This window comes from Podarcis muralis, chromosome 5 (assembly GCF_964188315.1).
Source record: "Podarcis muralis chromosome 5, rPodMur119.hap1.1, whole genome shotgun sequence".
Taxonomy (NCBI): domain Eukaryota; kingdom Metazoa; phylum Chordata; class Lepidosauria; order Squamata; family Lacertidae; genus Podarcis; species Podarcis muralis.
The window spans coordinates 83,894,315-83,918,056 of NC_135659.1; the positions used below are offsets into that span (position 1 = coordinate 83,894,315).

General features: G+C 47.4%; 1 protein-coding gene across 5 annotated transcripts in view; it reads right to left on the reverse strand.

Annotated features, from left to right (window-relative positions):
• Window positions 1–19,924, reverse strand: part of NFATC2 (nuclear factor of activated T cells 2) — a 138,213-nt gene extending 118,289 nt beyond the window's left edge. For 2 of the 5 annotated variants that reach the window (XM_077929295.1, XM_028735215.2), the window contains exon 1: window positions 19,439–19,924. Coding sequence is in view for 3 of the 5 variants with exons in the window: in XM_028735215.2 (XP_028591048.2) it covers window positions 19,439–19,502 (64 nt within the window). In the remaining 2 variants the exon portion in view is untranslated. Of the gene's footprint in view, window positions 1–1,533; window positions 2,110–19,438 lie in introns of those variants that run through there. The other 3 variants (XM_028735213.2, XM_028735214.2, XM_077929294.1) reach the window with 2 other exon arrangements.
• Between the last annotated feature and the right edge of the window lie 3,818 nt (window positions 19,925–23,742).

Here is a 23,742-nt window from a genome sequence, read left to right on the forward strand (position 1 = left end):
AGTCCCATTGTGCAGGCAGATTTCCATTTTGCAAACAGGTGGAAATAACTGGATGTTGCCCATATTGCAACATGTTGTCTTTTTCATGTGTTTGGATCGGACTATCAAGTTCCAGTTTTGTTAACAAAATATGGTGCAGAACATACGCAGTCCTGGCTCAAGAAAGCTTAATAAAACTTCAGGGTATCAGCATGAAGTGGTGACGTGTGGAGTCACTGGTGACCACTATGTCGACCATGGGTTAACTGATGACCACCCTGCATCAGCAGGCAAGTTCCATGCCAGATACTGGATTCTAACATTCTTTAAAAGTACCCACAGTACTATTTCACATATGACATTTTTTCAAACATAGATGTACCATGAAGGAAGGAAACACACGGGCCATGCATGTTTAGCATGCTTGCACACTGGAGGCAGAATACAGCTCTCAGTGGATTCAAAAGCGTGTGGGCAATATTTACCTTGGATGACACAAAACATGGGAAAGATGTGGGCATTTTCTGACATCCAATCATTTGGAGAACATGTATGATTGTATTTTATTTATTTATTTATTTCTACATACCCTACTTTATTCCCTGATGGGACTCAAGGCAGCTTAGAGATAAAAAAAAGAACTGCCAAAAACATAAGTAAATAGCCCTAGCACAGACGTTATCTGAGTATCCATGGCATCTTCTTACAAGCATAACATGTTAAATTGCATGTGCTTTTGTACAAAGCAGTACAGCCCTGTCATTTAGCTACTCAATCCACACCATAAAGCAAGCTAAATTTAAAAAAACAACAATGGAAGCCATGGTCTAATAATAATGTATGCACTGTTGCCATTTCTACAGACTAATCAGCATTGCTCACTATGTGTCTGTACTGTATATTGTAACAGTCCTAATAACTACAATACAACTGACAGGTGCCATTAAACTATGATATCCACAAGCTGAAAGACAATCACATTATATATCAATACAGTGAAATACTTGGGCAGAGAACAGCCCTCTGATCTGCTGCAGTGCAGTGACAGTGTATTTTATCGTTTATTTTCTTAGTTGCTTAAAACTTCTGCCACACGCACACACCCCTAACGCGTTGCTCATCCTTATAAGAACCTGCGCAATTAGAACTTCTGATCATCCATCCCTTTGGAGGGACGAAGAAAAATGTAGCCACAGAGGAAGGCTGGTGGCAGAAAGGTAAACTTCCATTGCCACAAGTGATTCCCATCCAACTCCAGCCAACATCCTAACGCTTCCCTGTCGCCCTCTTTAGTGCTAACTGGACAAAACAACTCTTTCCTGTGCGGCGCAGTACAGCTTTCCTCTCTCACAGATACAGACAGTTCCCTGACCAAGTGCCAAAAAAACATTGTTTTATTCCAGGCACCCGCCCATGATAGCAGGTAGCCCTATCCCTGCCCCTTTGGAGCCATGAATTCACCAAGGTAGCATCCATTGCAGCCGCAGCAAGGTCTTTTGCGGGGAGGAGGACTTAATGAAATGAAATAAAGAACAGAGGCGAGAAGCCACAAACCTGCTATCGGGTTCGTGTAGTCATAATCAAATAAAATGGAGAAGTCCAGCTCTTCCTGAGGGCTGATGTTGGGGTTCGGAGCGGGGTCTCCGGGCTGGGAGTTCGGCTCGGAACTTTTTGGACCGGAAGCCATCAGGAGATCTGTCGGTGGCCTCTTTATTGTGAAAAGGGGGCCAAAGGAAACTCTCGCTTTCCCCTCTACAATAAATGAAATGAAAAATCCCAAGCGTCCCGCGCCTCCCTTCCCCAAATGCAAAGCCCTTTCTCAGTGGAGTCCGAGGTTCTCTTTACGCGTCTGGGATTTCCCACCCGCTCAGCCCGTTTGACTCTCTCAGGAGCGAGTTTCGAGCTTCCTGCCCCGGGTCTCGTGTGAGCGAAGATGCGCTCGCAAGGCGAACGGGGAAGCCACCTCCGGCCCGCCCTAGCTCGGCTCCTGGCCCCTGGCGCGCCGCGGCCGCTGCACACCGAGAGCGCAAAGGCGGCGAGATGCACAGTAGGGACTTCCTGCTCGCAGCGGCCACCTGCGCCCGGGAGGCGGGACCGGCCTCCAGCCGGCGAGGGGGCGGCGGCGGCGGCGGCGGCGGGAGGAGCGCAGGCAGCCGCCGCCCCAGCCTCGAGCGGAGGTCGGCAGCTGTCCCCAAGCTGGTGCCCTGAGGATGCTCGGCAGCGCAAGTTCCGCGGCTGGCCCCAGCCAGACATCAGGCAAGGCCACGAAGGCTGGGGCGCGATGGGAGTTGTACAGTGGTACCTCGGGTTACATACGCTTCAGGTTACAGACTCCGCTAAGCCAGAAATAGTGCTTCAGGTTAAGAACTTTGCTTCAGGATGAGAACAGAAATCGTGCTCCGGCGGCGCAGCGGCAGCAGGAAGCCCCATTAGCTTAAGTGGTGCTTCAGGTTAAGAACGGACCTCCGGAACTAATTAAGTACTTAAGCCGAGGTACCACTGTAGTCCGAAACATCTTCAGGGCAGCAGGTTGGAGAAGGATGGTCTGAGAAATGGGGGTGGGGGGTAGAGACCTGAATCAGAGGGAAAGAGGTTGCATTAATCGTTTTTGTTATTTTTTATTTGTACGCCGCCCAGATGACTTGATTGCCCCAGCCACTCTGGGCGGCTTCCAACTTATATAGCAAAACATGAAACATTAAAACCTTCCCTATACATTCAGATGTCTTCTGAAGGTTGCATGTTACTTATCTCCTTGACATCTGATGGGAGGGTGTTCCAAAGGGTTGGCGCCACCACCGAAAAGGCCCTCTGCCTGATTCCCTGTAACCTCACTTCTCGCAGGGAGGGAACTGTTAGAAGACCCTTGGAGCTGGACCTCAGGGTCCAGGCTGAAAAACAGGGGTGGAGATGCTCCTTCAGGTATACAGAGTCGTTTGGGGCTTTAAAGGTCAGCACCAACACTTTGATTTGTGCTCCAAAATATACTTTAAGTACAGAGCATGCAGCCGTTGGTGGCGTGCAATATTAAGGCTGGCATAGAATGTTTAGACACAGAAGGCAGGACTCAGGCACTTTTGCAGGGCCAAGAATGGGTGAAATCCCACCTTCTACACAACTATTAAAGCTGCAGGAGCCCTGTCTTTTCCTTTTCGTTTGGCCACCCGTGTCTGTCGAATTGCCACCCACCTTCCCCTATGGAGATGCAGAAATCCATCAGGAGAAGTTTTTCCTTGTGTGGAGGTGCGCTGACAGAGGTTGGTTCCTGCCATGCAGCTCCTAAATGGCATAGGAGACATGTTTAGCATGTGGCTGTATTTTTTCCTTAATTTCTTTGTATGTGCTGGGGACGACTGGTAAACATGGGAAAGTTGGCCTTAGTGTGACAGTGTGTTGTGTCAACACAAACAAACCATATCCTCAAATTGTCAAAAAATCAAATATCAACCATTATGGAACAGCCTTCAAACTCCACCCCATGTCTTTACACAAACATGGGAGATGAGAGCATGCATATTCATGCATTTATTTACTTAAACTCTTTATAAGCTGCCTTTATGAGTAAATCAGGCTCAGTGTGGCTTACACATGCCTATCTCTATATGAAATTAGGTGCAGAAGTACTAGAAAGGCAGAATGAGTGATTCCAGATGTGCTCCCAGAATCCCTTGCAACATTACAAAGGATGCTGGGAAGACATGGTGAGCTGCTGTGCATGATCTAAGCCTTGGCATCTGGGCCCAATTCAAAGTGCTGGTTTTGACCTGTAAAGACTTGTGCAGCTGAGGACCCCAATACCTCAAGTACCTTAGGTTTTAACGGCAAAAACTGGTCTGGTTTGGGTTGGTTTCCCCCCTGATTTTACACTTCTTTATAACTTTTTTTTCTAGGTCACTTCGAGTTCTTTTTTGCTGGGGAAAAAGGGGACTAATAACAATAACAACAACAAAAATAAAATTATCCTCAGGAAAGAATTCCTCAGAGTCCCTTCCAATTCTACAATTCTATGATCACAGACAAATGGCATGCCATTTCAGTTGTTTCACATGTACTCTCACCAAATCCTAGAGTGGCTTGTACAGTCCAGTTGACCAGACAAGAGGAAATGATGACCAGAGGGCACCAGAGAGCCAAGAGAGGACTTGATATTGGTATAAAAGAGACTGGAGAAAGCTGCTACATTTTCTTAAAAGCCTTAGGACCCCTGACCATTAGGTCCAGTCATGACTGACTCTGGGGTTGCGGCGCTCATCTCGCTTTATTGGTCGAGGGAGCCGGCGGTCATGTGGCCAGCATGACTAAGCCGCTTCTGGCGAACCAAAGCAGCACATGGAAACACCGTTTACCTTCCCGCCGGAACGGTACCTATTTATCTACTTGCACTTTGACGTGCTTTCGAACTGCTAGGTTGGCAGGATCAGGGACCGAGCAACGGGAGCTCACCCCATCACGGGGATTTGAACCGCCGACCTTCTGATCGGCAAGTCCTAGGCTCTGTGGTTTAACCCACAACGCCACCCGCATCCCTCTTAAATGCCTTCGAATTGATTTGAGGGAAATGGTTCCTTCCAGAATTTTATTTGACTATCGCATCAAACACTGAACCAGAAAACTGGGGGGGGGGGGGTAGGAACCAGCCTAGGCCACAATTTGCCACAGCATCAGCTCTCTTGAAAGACAATAGGACAAGGCTGCCCATCTTACAGTGACAATTCACACACTTAAGTATCTTTAAGTGTTTTAAGTGTTTTTAAATCCCAGTCAGCAATAATCTAGCCCTCTATAATTTGTATGACATTTGTGGATGGCCTCCCATAATCAGCATCGTAAAAATGAAATGGAACAAAGTGCAGCAACAGAACGAGCCAACGTTTATAGTGCTTTCACACTTACTGTACTTCCATACACAATCATGTTTTGACTGCAGCTATAAAACTTTAGCGGTAGGACTTCTGAGCTTACAGTGGTACCTCGGGTTAAGTACTTAATTTGTTCCAGAGGTCCGTTCTTAACCTGAAACTGTTCTTAACCTGAAGCACCGTTTTAGCTAATGGGGCCTCCTGCTGCTGCCACGCTGCTGGAGCACAATTTCTGTTCTCATCCTGAAGCAAAGTTCTTAACCCGAGGTACTTTTTCTGGGTTAGTGGAGTCTGTAACCTGTACCACTGTACTTGGTTTTAATATTCATTTTCACAGCAGTCTTAAAACATATGCATGTATGGATGGTTAGATGCATGTCTATGGTTCCACCAAGACAAGCGCATGGAGGAGCCCTAGATGTCTTAGAGCCAAGCATGTACCACAGCAGCAAAACAGGCATGCCTGTCTAACACTATAATCCTCAGCCAGCCCTTGTTCCTCCCCCCCCCCCCCCGTTTGTTACTGCTCTCTATTGCTGCCCTCTGACCCACTGCCAATATTCAGATTGTAAGGTCCTTGGGTTCAAGGGCCTGTCCTTATTTTTGCTCTGTAAAGGGTAATGTGAATTGAGGAAGAAGATGCTGACAGCAAACAGACTAGACTTAAGTCACGTTTGCTGGCTTTTTCACAAGAGGCACTTAAACTGGCTCTTAAACATTCCCGTATCTTTATAATGATGAATCATACTGGTTTTCATGCATATTTTTTTTTTTGAATGTGGTTGTCTACTTAGCAAAACCACACCCAACACTTCCTAGGATGTAGCCCCAAGCTAGAATATGATCTCAGGTGCTAGGATTCCCTACAGAAATGATAACTGAAGATAGGTAATATAGGTACACCTTTATGAATGAGGAAGATGGGCCCGCTGATATGATCAGGTTAAATATTCAAATATTTTTTAAGGCAGAATTAACCATGCACACAACTTTAAACACCCACAATACTATTTTTAGCACTACGTCATGCATGAATATCAAAAGTATCCCTTAGGAGATGAGACAATACTGAAGTGCAAGGATAACATTTTGATTACTAAGCAATAATTGCCTTTCATGTTCATCAAGACACTTTTTGATGTCTGCAAAGCCAGTGGGTCAAAATTAGTGCTGGTTTTCTTCCACTATTACATACTAAGGGTAGAGGATTGGTTATGAAGCATGTAAACATTTGCTTGAGACCCAGCATGGTGAAGAGGTCTGTGTCAGAGCATGACTCTGCACACACTATACCGCTGAAGCTCATTCAAAGCACCTTCTTTCCTCCAAAGAATTCTGGGCACTGTACTTTGTTAAGCAATGCTGGGAAATGTAATTCTGTGAGAGGGGAACTACCTTGCCCAGAGTTCTTTGAGAGAAAGATTGTGCTTTGAATGTGCTTCAAAGGCATAGTGTCTACACAGCCCAGGAATGGGAAGATGCTGGTTCAAATCACTACCCAGTCATGAAGATGTGAGTGACCTTGAACCAGCATCCATCACTCAGCCTAATGTGTCTCATAAGGTGGGCAAGAGTTATATAAACTGATATGAATTCCTTCAAATAAGGCTGCGATATAACGAAGAAATAATAATAAATAATTGTTTATGTTCAGAATACTTATTTTCAATATAATACTTAGTGCTCCATCAATATTTCCATCACCAATGAAGAAAAAGACTCCAGTTTCTATTCACTGAATAGTTACACCCCACTAATAGCTCCTTAGGAGGTAAATTAATAAAAGTTATGTTTACACACTCAATCATATATCTAATTATGACATTATTATTTTGAACTGATAATCATGTGATACAACATTTTTGAATGTTTTGTTTGAATGTGCCCTCTAGTGGTGAGTTTTAGTTTTTATCAAGTCTGGCAATTAATAATAATAATAATAATAATAATAATAATAATAATAATAATAAATATCTCCCATCACACAAGAGAAACAAACTAAATACTCAATGCACAAAATGGCTGAGGTGATTTCATCATACTAAAATGCAATCCATTAACTGAGGTTGACTGCCATACGAAGGATTACAATTAAGTTGACGCCTATTGGCTAGTGACTCCGTGACACTTCCTTTGTGGTTTGGGCTCACTTGCTTGAGTCACTCAGAATTATCTGCTCTCTGCATGGTGGTCTGGGTTAACTTTATATGAGGCATGATGTGTGGAAGATAGTAGCCTGGATCACTGCGGGTTGAACTTAATGGCCCTCTGACCCCATCCAACCGCACAGTTCTCATTAATCAGGTTTTAGGAGCTGATTTTTCAGTGCCGGTTCCAGGTTTTAAGGGCCATTGGACAAGTGGTGCTGAGTGCCCCCCTCCCTGAGTGGCCGACATCCACCATTTTCCAGAGGGAGACCAAGCATGCAGAGCTTCCTGAGCCATCTGTTGCTCTCCTCACTGCTTGGCCACTTAGAGATGGCAGGTGAACCTGCAGCAACAAGGAAGAGGAGAAACTGCAACAGATGGCTCCAGAGATTAGTAGCAAGCCTATTGTGGGGATGCGGGTGGTGCTGTGGGTTAAACCACGGAGCCTAGGACTTGCCAATCTGAAGGTCGGCGGTTCGAATCCCTGCGACGGTGTGAGCTCCCATTGTTCAGTCCCAGCTCCTGCCCACCTAGCAGTTCGAAAGCACGTCAAAGTGCAAGTAGATAAATAGGTACTGCTCCAGCGGGAAGGTAAATGGCGTTTTTGTGCACTGCTCTGGTTTGCCAGAAGTGGCTTAGTCATGCTGGCCACATGACCTCGGCCAATAAAGCGAGATGAGCGCCGTAACCCCAGAGTCGGCCACAACTGGACCTAATGGTCAGGGGTCCCTTTACCTTTACCTTATTGTGGCTTGGGTGAGCCTTGGCAGGGGCCTGATAATGCCATCCTCTGATATTACCTTTCTTTATAGGTTGCAACATCCATCAGAGTGATTTCTATCTGAAAATGGAAAGCAGGTAAGATAGCATTGGCCTGACAGAGATGGCCAAACGACCAGACGACAACTTCCCATGAGGCACGACATCACTGTGGCACCATTTTCAGGCTGCAACCGTGCCACTCTTATCCTGTATGAATTATGCCATGGTCTTGGATTTGGAAGAATATACCTTGCAGAGCAGGGGTGCCAACTTGAATAAAATATTGGGGGGGAGAGGCAGGTAAGCCCCACTCTGAAAAATAAATCACATAACACGGTGCACGAACATCATTTGAATGATAATACCCATCAACTGGGGGGGGCAGGCCCCTCAACTATTTTATTGTTGGCTCCTATGGTGCAGAGAGTTTCTGCTGATACAGAACCCTGGCATAACTAAGAGTTTGGAGAGAATATGTTTACAATCAGTTAATGGCACATCACGGTTTCCAGCCAAGAGGGAAGCCCATTATAATTATATACTGGTGAAAGCAAAACACACACATTGAAGGAACATAGACATATAGCAAAAGCATCTTATTTCAAGTCCATCCTTTTTTTAAAAAAAAAATCAATTTGGGGGTCGGTCTGAGTCACAGATATTTCTCCCAATCTAAGGCACAGTGTGGTTTGGGCAAGAACAGCCAATGGAAAAATTACTCATAATCTCCATGTTCCCATTAAAAATGCTGAAGGCAGCCTTGAAAACCAATGGAATGTACATATCATAATAAAAAGTATATATTAAGCCAAATAGTGGGAAAGACTTCCGAAGATATTATTATCCCAAGCCAGATCTCCAAAGAGGCGAGTGACGAAATTGCTTTAGTTGAGCAAGAAAGTTTGCTCAACTCCGTTTGTCTCTCAAATGTGATTTTTTTTGCTAAGACTTTGCCAACGAATTGCAGCTTGAGATATCCAACATTAAGGGTTTTTAGGACAACAATTCTCCCTCTTGGATGTAAGTCCCACTGACATGAACTGTAGTGCTTTGTGGATGTGCATTTATTTATTTATCATTCTCTTTAAGTGTAGGCCTCCTTTGGGTATCTTTGAAAGAAAGAAAAAAGGCAGTGTTGTGACACGTTAAAGACTAACAGAGCAATGCAAATCTCCTTGGTGCTGGCCTGGGGGTTAGATTTCTCCCTAATCTATTTATGGTGACTAGAGCCAGTTCAACCACTAGGTGAACTAGGTGGTTACCTTGGGTGGCAAAATTTGAAAGGCAGCAACTGACGGTGATGGCGGTGCTAAAAGAGCAAGCAACTGTCAGTTTCATGTTGTCTTTGTTCTCCAGAATGTGCCACCACACATTATTCTGTGGGGAAAAACTCCCAAGCAGGTCTTGGCAGGAAGAATAGCAGCTCCAGCTTCAGAGATCTTGTCAGAGCCAAAGAGGCTGGTGCTGAGGAGGAGGAGGATGTGTTCAGTGTTCCCCAAGATGGCACCATCCCAGAATGCTGTGGGGCTACAGCTTCCATCGGCCCCAAAGAGCAGACGCAATGGGTTGGGATCCCTAGGGCTGATAGGAGTTGTGGTCCAAAATCTCTTGAGGGCAAGCCACTTGGAGGACTTGAGAAACTTCTCTGCTAACAGCAACAGACCTCCCGTTGTCAAGGCTCAGAACTGTGGTGGGTGGGAAGCAGATTTCCTGATAAATCTTGCACCCCTTTCTTTGCTTTCCCTTCAGTGGAGAAAGTCTGGCACCATTGACTCTTATGAAAGACAAATGACAGACTTGCGCTTGTCTATTCAGAAATAACCATTATTCTCAGGGCAATGGTACTTAGGGCTACAGAGGGCTAAGTGGAGGGGACAAATCCCCAGCTCACTAGAGTGATTACACAGCGAAGCCTCTGGATCTCAGCGAGACTTGCTTTTGTCTGCTTAGGTGACCGCAGCTGATGGTCTCAGCCTGGCCAGCCCAGCAGTTTCTTTGGAGGGGGGGTGAGCCACCCCATAGGGAGGGAGACCATCCCTCATGCTGGCTTGCCTGAACCAGGACCATCTCCAGCTCCTCTCTTCACTTCATTGTGATGGGATGGGAGAGTTGCATGCACTGCACCCTGAGCTGTTGCCAGTCTGCATCCACTGGAAGTTTTTATGGGGGGGGGGGGACAGGCAGCAGAGGTGCCTCTAAGGGAGGGTCACACCGGGCATGGAGGTTATGGGGCACTGCGGCAGGTTCTGCCACTATTACTCCAATGGAAGGTGAGAGGCAGGGCAGCACCGGATTTTGGCATTGCACAGGGAGCCACTGAAAACAGACACCAAGGTCCGCCACTAGGGACAGACTCAGCACCTGTCTCTCGGTGCCCCGTGCATGTGGATAAGCAGCCTTTCATTGACAACCAACGATACAAACACAGTACCCAATGCAGTCACACAGGACCAAGTACCAGCACTTTGCACTGACTCCACCCCAAATACTGGGTGGTGCTGTGGTCTAAACCACTGAGCCTCTTGAGCTTCCCAATCAGAAGGTCAGTGGTTCGAATCCCCATGACGGGGTGAGCTCCCATTGCTCTGTCCCAGCTTCTGCCAACCTAGCAGTTTGAAAGCATGCCAGTGCAAGTAGATAAATTGGTACCGCTGCGTTGGGAAGGTAAACAGCGTTTCCGTGCATTCTGGTCTCCGTCAAGGTGCTCTGTTGCACCAGTAGTGGTTTAGTCATGCTGGCCACATCACCCAGAAAGCTGTCTGTGGAAAAACGCTGGCTCCCTGAGCCTGTAAAGTGAGCTGAGGGCTGCAATCCCATAGTCACCTTTGACTGGACTTAACTGTCCAGGGGTCCTTTACCTTTTTTTACTTCTGTGAGAAAGAGAAACAGGACAAAGTCTGAAGTGGCAGACCAGGTGTGTGTGTGTGTGTGTGTGTGTGTGTGTGTGTGTCCTCCCCTCCTCACTTTACTCCATTCCTATGTTCAAGGGGTTGTGGGCAAGGCAGCTAATGAGGCCCAGCCTAATTGTTCTGGAATGAACATAACAATTGTTCCAGACTGAAGAGGGAGATAGTCACTCAAGAGTTCACCCAGGGCACAAAATACCCTTAGAGTGGCCTGGCATCGATAGTGGCATAAGCATCTGTGTCCCATAGCCCACTTTCTCAGATGCTTTCTTTGTTATTTCTGCTGTGATGAACTAACAAGGATATCCCTTTTGGATTTAAAAAAGCTACACGTATAAAAAAAATCCTCATATTTTCCCAGTCACCATTTGAGTTTGACCAACTCAGCTGTTCATCTGTAGCGAGGGGGAAATTACAAATTACTCTTGGGAAAACTGGGCTGCAATCCTATGCACACTTATTTGGGAATTAGGCAGTTCTCCTAAATCCCCTCCCCATCTTCTGGTTTCTCATGGCAGCAGCAACAGCAGCAGAAGTGCAGGCAGGATGATTGGATCTAATCCCTGCACCAGCTCCAGGCTGGTGCAATGATCAAGCCTCGGCAGGCCCTCTCCTTGCCCTTGGAACTCTGTTTTGGGGCTTTCCACTGGTGGGAATATTGCCAGTGGGTCTTCTGCTTGCTTGCCTGCATGCTTGGTGTGGGAAGGCAGAGGTTCCACACTCATGGAGTGACCTGGGAGGCCAGTTCAGCCAGCAGAGGCAATAAGATGAGACAACTCAGATCAAGCCAAACCCCACCCCACCCCCACACAGACCGGCATAAGGGGCGAGTGGGTTAGGTTGCTCTGGAAGTCTACTAAAAACCTGTGGCATTTACTTCTGAGCAAACATGCATAAAATCACACCGCGCAAGGAATGCATGAATCAGCCACAGACACACTGACATTGGCACAACTCATACGACTTAACCAGAATTCACAAATCAATTTGTTAAACGGTAAAAATGCAAGCAACAAATGTGGATTTATCACTTCTTCTCCCCGTCTGGTGCAGTAGAGAACTGGGTGCCTTTGGGCCAGTTACTATCTGCAAGCTCACAGGGTTGTTGTGAGGATCAAATTGGAAGGAGAAGAACCACACACACTGCTGTGATCTCCTTGAAGGAAATGTGGGGTATTAATGTACCGGTAATAACTAATTAATAAAAGCCAGCATTCAACCATTATCCAATTTCACAGAGTCTAATTCAGCTGTGTCTCAGAATTACACAAGTATGTCACTGATTTGTTATTAGTGTGAGCCAAACCCCTTTTATATTTTCCCAGGCCTTTAAATTTGTTTCACCAAGTTAAATCTGTTTTAGCCCACTTCTTATTCTCCACTGTGTTGCATTTCATTGTTTTTTATTTTAATTTATTTCAATTTGTTGTTTTTTTTTATTTAACCTATTTAATTTCTGTGCAGTAGACTGCAAGTTTTTGTTAAAGGGAGCCCGAACTAGTATGTAATAAATACGTAAAAGCTTGTGTGGCCCACAGATGCAGGATGAAGCCCAACACTGCCCTAGCTGCCTTCTTTAGCGCCCCTGCTAATCCTTCCTTGCTGCTTCCTTTAAAAAGTCTACTCCGGGAAAGCTCGGCGGACTTCCAGAGTTTCTCCCGCAGATGCTCCGCCGGGATCCCGCCCCTTCGAGTCACGCCACATATTTCCCTCTGCCAGCCGTTGGCCGCTCTCCGTGCTGGGGTGGAGACGACCAGCGGAGAGGTGGAATTTCGCCAAAAAGCATTGGATGGGTTTGAAATCTGCTTACTGAACAGAACCGAGGGGATTCGCTCGCCCAATTCATTGTGAATGAACCAGGCGCGCCGGGGCGTCGAGGGGGGGGTGGAGGGGAGGGAGAGATGCTTCATTCACTTTTACCTGTCCCGCGTGCCTGAAAGGGTTATACCAATAGTTGAGAGGGCGGAGGGGATTTTTCTTTGGCTGCTTTCCCGTCTGCCGCGGTGAATCCAGACCTCCTCTCCCCCCTTCTGACAGTAAGGGATCCCGACTCGTCCTCAGGCGGCCGCGTTTTACGATTGGGCAACAACATTTGGGTGCAAGTTTAATAATCTGAACTGCGGAGCTAGTTTCGGCCGCCGAGAGCTGGGACGTTTATCCAAGGAGGTGAAAGTAGGAGAGAATGAAGCAGTTATTTTTAGCAGCCAGGGTGGGGCTGAGGTACTGTCTTTTTTCTGCCTGCTGCAGAAAGCCTCTCTCGCTAGCTTATTTCATCTGACGAAACAAGCCACACGCCTCTCTGCAGCGTTACTGCAGCGGTGCATAAACCGCGCGCTAGGAAGGAAATATTAATACAGTACTCAGGGATCTTTTATCCTTTTCCATCTCAATATGACTTCTCATAAGCAAAATATCCTAGGCTCCATATTAAAGGACTGCGTGCGTGCATATGCAGTGCTTTTTTTCTATAAAAATAGTGTTTAGGGGTACTCTTTTTCCTACTCATATTGAAATACTGCCCCTCAATGAGGCCAAACTTAGAAGCACAAAATGTTTAGGGGTATGCGTACACCTGCGTGTCCCGTCCCCCCCGGAAAAAAGCACTGGGTATATGTGAGGCATAGGAGCCAACTCCATGGGGCTGAGGTCCCTCTGGCCCTCCAATAAAATATTTGAGGGGTCTGTCTGTCCCCTCCCAAAGTTAATAGGCATTGCCATTCAAAGAGTGCGCATTATGCAGGGCAAGGCTTACCTGCCCCCACCCCAATATTTTATTCAAGTTGGCACCCCTGATGTGAAGGATTATAATAATAATAATAATTTATTATTTATACCCCGCCCATCTGGCTGGGTTTCCCCAGCCACTCTGGGCGGCTTCCAAAAGAATATTAAAATACTGTGATACATCAAACATTAAAAGCTTCCCTAAACAGGGCTGCCTTCAGATGTCTTCTAAAAGTCTGGTAGTTGTTGTTCTCTTTGACATCTGGTGGGAGGGCGTTCCACAGGGAGGGCGCCACCACCGAGAAGGCCCTCTGCCTGGTTCCCTGTAACTTGGCTTCTCGCAGTGAGGGAACCGCCAGAAGGCCCTCGGTGCTGGACCTCAGTGTCCGGGTAGAACGATGGAGGTGGAGACGCTCCTTCAGGTATACTGGACCGAGGCCGTTTAGGGCTTTAAAGGTCAGCACCAACACTTTGAATTGTGCTCGGAAACGTACTGGGAGCCAATGTAGGTCTTTCAAGACCGGTGTTATATGGTCTCGGCGGCCGTTCCCAGTCACCAGTCTGGCTGCTGCATTCTGGATTAGTTGTAGTTTCCGGGTCACCTTCAAAGGTAGCCCCACGTAGAGCGCATTGCAGTAGTCCAAGCGGGAGATAACCAGAGCATGCACCACTCTGGCAAGGCAGTCCGCGGGCAGATAGGGTCTCAGCCTACGTACCAGATGGAGCTGGTACACAGCTGCCCTGGACACGGATTTAACCTGTGCCTCCATATACGTATACTGCATGCTCCATGGGATTCGCCCATATGCAAAGGTTTTTAAGGTCACACAGATATTATCATATACGTATACTGCATGCTCCAGACTGACTACCATTTCTCTATTCAAAATCACCAAAGCAGATTCTAATCCTCACTTCACAGAGCACATAATGACCTTCTAACCAGATCCACACCAAGCATTTATAGCACACCCAATGCATGTTTAAAGTACATGGCTTCCCCCAAGGAATCCTGGGAACTGTAGTTTCCCCTTAACAGAGCTACAATTTGCAATACCCACAACAAACTGCAGCTCCCATAATTCTTTGCAAAAAGTCATTGGAAGTAAGCCCCAATAAACTCAGTTGAACTTCCTTCTGAGCAGATAGAGCAGCCTTCCCTGGCCTGACCTGGTGTCTCCAACCCCCATCAGACCCAGCTGTTGTGGCCAATGGGTAGGGATGGGGGTTGTAGTTCAAACATCTGGAGGCACCAGGATGGGGAAAGTGGAGTTAGGGTACTTAACATAGAGTACTTAACATAACCTGAAGTAGATAATACCACTTAATATGCTGATGGGGAACATCTGACCCTCCGTTTGTTGATGAACTACAACTCCCCTCATCTTTGCCCATTGATCATGTTGGTTGAGGCTGATGGGAGTTGGAGTCCAACATCTGCAAGGCCCGTCTTTTAACTGCTTCAACACTTCTGGATTGCCAGGGAAGAGTGGGAGCTGAGTATGGGCTACAAGCCAGGAAGACCTTGGTTCAAGTTTCACCACAGCCATAACTAACAGGCAAGGCATATTTCTCTCATCCTCTATTTGTCACCTGCAATACAGACCCAGGAATAACAATGATGACTAGTGAATTGCCATTGTGCAGTGTGTGCATGAAGTGCCTTTTATCCGCTTAGGCTAACACACCCAATGATATGAATGATAACCTCTCATCCGTTGACTGTGATGCATTATATCATAGAGCTGCTGTTGAAAACTACCCACACACTTCAGGTGGTCAGACTAGGACTGCAAGATTGCTGATATAGTCAGACCAGATGCCTGTAGGAAGACTGCAAGCAGGACATGGTTGCAGCAGCACTCTGTCCCCCCCCCCCTGCAGTTCCCAGCAGCTGGTATTCAGAGGCATGGTGTCTGACAGCATGGTGGAGCATAGCCATCATGGCTAGAATACTTGTCCTCCATGAATTTGTCCAACCCTTTTTGAAAGCTCCAGTCCTGGCATCAACTTTTAAAGCAGGGATGAAGAACATATGGTCCCCCAGATGTTGGTGGATTGCAGCTTCCACCATCCCTGGCCATGCTTGCTGAGGCTGCCACAACATCTGGAGGGCCATAGGTTCACCATCCTTGCTTCAAAGCTCAAGACAGCTTGGGGCAGGTTATCTCTTCCCATGTATACTGGACTCTGAGATCATCTTCCAAGTATCCCTGCCAAATGAAATGGCTACTTAGAAGGCAGACCCTTTGAATTTTGGGTAGCCTAATTGTCGAACATCCTCTTCAGAGATGCCTGTTTAGTGCCTACATTATTATTATTTTTCTGTGCCAACCTAAGACCTTTTTATTTCCCCAGGCAATTCCATCTTAAATATTTTAGTACTTTTTAGATCTGTTGCACCGATGCTATTCTCTGTCCCCCGCCCCCTCCTGGTTTTAGATTTTATATTTAAGGTGTACTTTTTGCACGTTGTGTATTCGATTTTTAACATATAAACTGACAGTACATTGAAACTAAATAAATAAATCGCTTACTAGGGTGGGAAAACAGCAACTATATAAATGTGATTGCTGTGGTTAATAAAGGCTAAGTATTTTTGATTAATTAGTCACACCTTTCATGCTCAAAAGCAGAGTGGTTGAAAAGTGTAAGAGAAGAACATTTCCCCACCCTTTAAAAACTGGGGAAAAGTGAATATTCTGATCAGCTTTGTGATAAATGGGAAAGTAGGTCCAGATCAATTTTGCCTAATAGGGAGCAGTTATTCTGCATTGCTTAATGTGGGAGAGGAACTGCTGTGCTGCTTAGGGGACAGGTTGTTTGTGCATACAAGGGAGACCTTGCCTGCCTGTCATAGGAGAACATAGGACATGGCAAGCTGCCTTAAAGTGAGCCAGACCCTTGGTCTATTGCCCACAGTGACTGCCAGCAGCTCTTTCCAGGGTTTCAGGCAGAGTTCTCTCCCAGTCCTACCTCAAGATGCTGGACATTGAACCAGGGACTAAGCTAAGTATAGACCTTCCCCACAGATTCACAACTCTCCGTTTGCTTTTCTTCCAACCTTTTCCCCACACCAACTCTTCTTACCCAACTGTGAGCCTGCTGTCTAGGGATGGTCTCTGTGCACAGGGGTAGAAACACATGCACAGGCATTGGGAAGAGAGAATGAAAACCCCTTTTGCGTCAATCACTCCCTTGAGATGCTGCTGGCAGTACCTCCACCAGCTTTTCATGCCACCTTGCGACTCCATGCTGGAGGGAAGCTGCAGCTGATGCATTTGAACAGGAGCTGGGGAGGAGCACCCACAAATCACGCTCCCTAACCTTGCTGCACCTGACCTGCCGCGGACTTCCCTTAAACCCATCACTCCTTCATTCCTGATCTCTGCCTTTGATCCCCGGCCAGATGGGGAAACTGTGGCCTTCCAGATGCCACCATTCCTGAGCACTGGCCACACTGATTGGGGGCAGGTTGAGTCCAACAACATCTGCAGGGCCACAGTTTGCCCACTCCTATTCTAAGTATTTGAGAGACCCACTGGGCAGTGCCTGGCACACAAGGAAGCACGCAAAGGAATAGTCAACCTGGGTGGCAACCAGAATGTTCAGAGATTGCTGATTCCCAACCAAGGATTCCTCATTGCCTGGACAGCTCAAATGATACTTGGATTTTAGGATAAGTTTACAAAGTTCGGATCAGGCACTTTATAAAGACACCGGGCCATTACTTTTTCTTGAATTGCCTAACAGTATGGTCTAGTGCAGGTAAGGGCAAACTCAGCCTTCCAGATGTTTTAGCACCTGCAACTCCCATCATCCCTAGCTAACAGGACCGGTGGTCAGGGATGATGGGAGTTGTAGTCCCAAAACATCTGGAGGGCCGAGTTTGCCTATGCCTGGTCTAGTATTTAGAGTGTTGGACCTGGGGAAAACCAGGGTTCAAATCCCCTGTCCAACCACGGACCTCGCTGGGTGACCCTTGGGCCAGCCACCGTCTCCCAGCCCAACCTACCTCACAAGGTTGTTGTGCGGATTAAATGAAGCTGCAAGGGGAAAGAAACATGTACGCCACCTCGAGCTCCTTCGAAGCTATACTACACATGCAATAAATAAATGTTTCCAGCGCAGTCCTAAAACCCACCGCGCTCAACTGGGCTTATACTGCAGCACGGGGTTAGTCAGCTCTGACTGCAGACCTAATTTAATTTACAGTAGTTCTTTTTGGCCACGGGTGCCATCTACGCCGGGCAGGACCAAGCCTACATCCAGCTTGCCTTTCGAACCTCCGCTGCCCTTAGGAACCCCTGAACTCTCGCTACGTGGAGGAGGCAATGTGAGCTAATGCGAGCATAGGCTCCATACTCCCGCCACAAACTCCCAGACAGCCTGCAGGGGATGTCCTCCCGCCGCGGCCGGTTCCACTTCGCCCAATGGCTGCCTCTCTCGTGCGTCATGCGCCCCGGAGACCCAGAGCGCCCCGGAGGAGCCGCGCGGGACTGGACACCGTCTGGACACCAACTCTTTACCCTGCTGACTGCGCGGCGCAGGGCAGGAAACAGGGGAGAGGGTTGGTGGGATGCCATCTTCTCCTATAAAAAGGGGAGGGTAATCTGAAGGCCAAGGGAAGCCTTCGCGGTCGAAGGCCAGGATGTTTCGTCTGCCCGCTTCTCCGGCTAGCCTGGCGGCGTGTGGGAAGAGCAAAACTGGTACAGGAAGAATAAAGGTGCGTTTGTGCATCCGGTAGGTAGGTGCCCTCTAAGGCAGGCAAGGGGCACTGAGGACAAGGAGTCGGAGGACTGCGAGCCGAAGCATGCTTACTTGGGAGGAAACGCCGCTGGAATGACTGGAGTTTACTTCCGCGTAAAAATGCAAAGGTGCACTTACGTGAAAGCAACACCAATGAACGCGCGGGGGCTTTATTCTGAGTAAACACGGCCAGGATCATCTGACATTGCCTGGTTTACAGGAACCCTCTGGCTATTCTTAAAACATCCCCTGTCGACATACACATATCACGCATTTATATTTTTTAAAAAATGTACTGCTATATAATCAAAAATATCAAAGCGATCCGCAATATCTATATTTAATAAAAGCACGCGTATATTGTGTAAGTAGATGTATATATATATATATATATATATATATATATATATATATATATATTATATTAACTATCCATCTATACATATACATATACATATACATATACATATACATATACATATACATATACATATACACGCACACACCATATACTGTACTTTCTGCTGGGACTGGGAGCTGTTGATTTAAAACGATAGCTCCCCGCCCCCCCCCAACCCTGAAATTGTGGACGATTTCAGATTATGTATAGATAAGGCCCCTGACCCTCTAAATACGGTGAATCAAGAGTTAAACCAGACCGGCTGTTTACAAACCCGAATTTCTCCGACTACGATTATGGGTTTGTAAGAGTCTGGATGGAGTTGAAAGGCTATTTCTTTCAGCGTAGATTGGAGAGAGCGAATTTCTTCCAAAGAGAAATGTGAAGCGGGGGCAGGAATATCGCTGCTGGCTCTCGCACAGCCCCCGCCATTAATCATCCGTTTACTAGAGTCACCATCCCCAGTCACAAAAAAGGGGCATGTCAGATGTTAGGTGGCGGTTCACCCTGACTTCCCCAAACCCCGGGAATGCCCTGTTTCCTATTTTCTCCCTCGGACATCACCACCTCCAGAAGTTAGGAAGCGGGTCCTGTTGGGATGTCCCGTGGAAACCAATGGCGCTTTTTGACAGCCCCTGTCCCGGCGGAATTCAGTTCCGCCGGTTGCAAGGGGACTTCGCTCCCTCGGGAAGCCCTGCGCCCAAAGGAAGGCAGCCCTGAGAACAAGCAGGGAAGCGGCAGCAGGAGCGAGCGAGCAGCTGGCCGCGCTCTGTCCCAGCGAAGCTTGCGCGAGAGATTCCTCAGCCGCGAGCGGCACAACCAAGGCCAGGGATAGAGAAGCGGAGGAAAGGGAAAGAAGAGAGTTTCAAACACCCCATTTAAAAATAAAAATAAAAAATGCAAGGACTCTACCTTGATCCACAGACCTCATGATGTGATGGTAGTGCACCAGCCGGCACGCCGTTTCTCTCTGCATTTGGATGGTTGTAAAGCTATTCTATGCAGAGAGAGAGAGAAAGAAGCAAAGATATATATATATTTATATTTATGGATGTAGGTGCTCTTCTCTGGACCATAGGCGCGCAGCGGGCAGCCCTGCTGCTGCTGGCCGGCCGCTTTCGCGTGGAGGGTCCGCGCGTGGGTCCTGGGAGCGCGCGGAGGGCGCTTCTTCTGCGTGCCCCGAGAGGAGGGTAAGTCGAGAGGGAAAGGCCACTTCCTTCCCTGCGCCGAGTGTTTATAGTCGTTGAATGCTGTAAAATAACGGGATTCCCTCACTGTTTCCTCCTGTTTATGCCCAGCGCCATGGAAACCCTTGGATCGGCTCCATCTCCTAAACGGAGGGCTTTCCTGCAAACTTCCACACTCAGGAATCCATGACGTCTCCCTGTGTCGGAGCCAAAAGGCGGCCCTGTGGCTTTCCTCTCTCTCTCGCTCTCTCTCTCTCTCTCAGCACAAGCGCCCGATTGTTGAGCGGAGCGAAGAGGGGGGAAAGAGGGCGCACGAAGGGAGAGAGAGAATATGGTCGAGGAGTTTTCTTGCTCTCTCGGCACCTTTAACCCCCAGTCTCCAAAAATAATAATAAAATAAAACAACAACAACAACAACAACAACAACTGGAGGAAAACCTTTCAACTCATCAGCTTATTTTTCAAAAACACCAATAAAATTCCAGGGGAATCTGATCCTGCCGAAGCTGAGCACTCAATCTAAAGACAATTGTCACCACTACATTTACTGCATTCTGTTCATGCCCCCAACATTTTAACACCTTGAAAAAGTTCAAGGCTGCCTACAGGGTCCTTCCGCTGCCCCATTTCTCCCCCCCTTACAACAACCCTGAGAGGGAGGAGCAGAGATGGTTTTAAAGGGGAAAGAGGCAAATTAATGGAAGATAAGGCTAAGAAGGGAGCGGGTGGCACTGAGGTCTAAACCACTGAGCCTCTTGGGCTTTCTGATCAGAAGGTTGGTGGTTCGAATCCCCGCGACGGGGTGAGTTCCCGTTGCTCTGTCCCAGCTCCTGCCAACCTAGCAGTTTGAAAGTACACCAGTGCAAGTAGATAAATAGGTACCGCTGCGAGGGGAAGGTAGTTGGCGTTTCTGTGCACTCTGGCTTCCATCATGGTGTTCCATGTGCCGGAAGCCGTTTAGTCATGCTGGCCACATGACCCAGAAAGCTGTCTGTGGACAAACACAGGCTCCCTTGGCCTGAAAGCAAGATTGAGTGCTGCAACCCCATAGTCACCTTTGACTGGACTTAACCGTCCAGAGGTTATTTACCTTTACCTTTTTACTATGCCTCTGAATCCTAGTTGCTGAGAATCACAAGTGAGGAGAGTTGCTGCTTCGCTCAGTGCCTGCTGGCTAGTTGGCCATGGCATCTGGTTGGCCAAGGTGAGAACATGATGTTGGACCAGATGGGCTCTTCTGAAGTTCTTAAAGTCACCCAATGAGCTACATGGCTGTGTGCGGATTTCAACCTTGGCCTCTCCAACCATTGCACCATAGGGCTCACCATGAGATTTGAGGCCCATTGGAAAGCTATGGGACACATAGTCTGGCCTTTGGAGGACCCATTGAGTTCAACTGGACTTCCAGAGACCTACACACTGGTAGGATTCCAGCCTAAGTGCCAGTGATCCAGATGCTTAAATCTCTATTGTTGATGAAATGAGATGCTTCAGTTGGACTGGATTCTGACCCAGCTGTAAATCAATCAGCAGCTGCTACTTCTCTGTTCCAGTCTAGCAATTTTCTGAAATGAAACACCATTCCTTCCATATAACTAGTGACAGGATGGCAGATATTTACTGGGGAAAACTTAAATGAAGAGTGAGGTAGATGAGAATCTATTGGTATTTGGAATCTTTTTTAAGTTTTGAAAGATCTGCCCAACTCCGAACATCAACCTATCTTCACCAAATATATCTAGAGAGCATAAACACCAGCTCCTAGGGGCCGAGGCACTTTCACCCACCAGTGTTTTGTTTTTGAGGAGGCCAGGCCCCCTCAGTCTTCAGAGGGCATTGAGCCCTGTTCCCTGACTCCTTGTGACATTGTGTGCATGATGTCAGGACGTCCCACAATGTCACATGTGTGATGTCAGGGCGTAGCATCGAGCCCCCTCAAACATCTTGAGAAGATGGCACCTCTGATTGCAGAATGTCCAAGAGTTTTCACTAAGTGAGCTCCGCTAAAATAGTAAAATGACCAAGCTTCATATTCTGAAGCAGTTTATCCAAGGACCAAGCTGGGGACAAATAGCAGAGGCTGTTGCCATTTTGTCCTGCTTGTATGCCTAATTAGAAATCTAGCTGGCCACTGAACAGAAGAAGCACCTGCTGGATCAGGTTGTCTAATCCGACCAGCAACTGGTATTCTGAAGTATTGCTGTCTCCAACCATGGAGGCAGAGCAGACATTGTGTCTAGTAGCCACTGAGAGCCTTACCCTCCATGAATTTGTCTAATCCTCTTTTAAAGCCATCCAAGTTGGCAGCCACCCTGTGGAAGAAGCGAGTTCCATAGTTTAAGTGTGTACCTGTAAAGAAGTACTTTCATAGTCCCAAGCCTGGTGTTTTTATTCCATTGATACTGCATTTTTATCCTACACTTTCTCTGAGAAACTGAGGGGGGTGTATATGAGTCTTCCTCTTTTGCCCTCACAACAACCCAGTGAGGAAGGCTAGGTGAAGAGATTGTGGTCACTCAAGGACCTTCTTGACAGAGCAGGAACTTCTGAACCCAAACCTCCCCAGACCTAACCCAACACTCTTAGCTATTATACCACACTAGTATGTATTATAGATTCTGTTATATTCAGACTATTGCCATATTTGCAGAATGTTTACTTTACTGCAGAAGAGAGCTTTTGCATGTCAGTTTATTTGTCGTAACACGCATCTTATTCTGGATTTATTCCTTCGCAATGGTCACAATCTCCCATTCCCATAAATACTGCATTAGGTTTTTTAAATTTTTTAAAATCTACAATATATTGTTGCATGCTGCCCTGGAATCTGATTCAATGACGGGCAGTACAGAAATGTTTTAAATCAATCCTTCAATAAGTAATCAATAGAGCCCATAAGCAAATCCTTCGAAAGCAGGCAGAAATCCATATTCTCTTTCTCGGGTTTCTATACCATTCTTTAACTGTTATGAATACATGGCCAAACGCTTGAACTATTTAAATCCTAGGAGACACAACAACCTCTTGTTCTGTGCTCCTAATGCCTGCGGCTCACAAGACAATCACGGTTCAATCTTAAGCGAGCACTGAAGGACTGAACAATGGAAGCCACTTTATACAAGGTGAGAAAATCTGCCCATCTACTAACCTGGTTCATGTCCATTAGAGGTAAAGGTAAAGGGACCCCTGACCATTAGGTCCAGTTGTGGCCGACTCTGGGGCTGCGGCGCTCATCTCGCTTTATTGGCCGAGGGAGCTGGCGTACAGCTTCCAGGTCATGTGGCCAGCATGACTAAGCCGCTTCTGGCGAACCAGAGCAGCACACGGAAACACCGTTTACCTTCCCACCGGAGCGGTACCTATTTATCTACTTGCACTTTGACGTGCTTTCGAACTGCTAGGTTGGCAGGAGCAGGGACCGAGCAACGGGAGCTCACCTCGTCGCGGGGATTCGAACCGCCAACCTTCCAATTGGCAAGTCCTAGGCTCTGTGGTTTAACCCACAGTGCCACCCGCGTCCCTCTTCATGTCCATTACTATTGATTAATGATTCTCCGAGGTTACAGGCAGAAGAGATCTCTCCCTTTACTTGCTACCAGATCCCTTAGCTTGAGGTGCCAGAGACTGAACCAGTGGCACTCAGTGCCTGTGAGCAAGTGGGGCACTGCCCCACCAGTCTCTGCCTGCCCCCAACCAGCCTCCACTTGCCTTCTTACAGCCTGTCAGTTCCCTCTTCCTTAGGCCCAGTGTTGCCCTTACAGAACTCAGGAGGGAGAGGGACAAACCTGCCAATGAACTTGGATTCCAGCTGCACAAACTGTGGCTGGCTGGCTGGCTGCAGATGAGACCTTTTTCCATCCATCCTCCCCTTGGTGCCCAAAATGCGTTCTGTGGAGTTTCTGCTGCTGGTTTTGTTGTGGTGGGGTTTGTGTAGTAGCAACTGGATCGGAGGTGAGGGGAATGTGGCGCCCCCTCCTCTGCTGTGTCACTTTTGGAAGAACTAAGGTGGAAATGCTCCGGTGCCCGGGG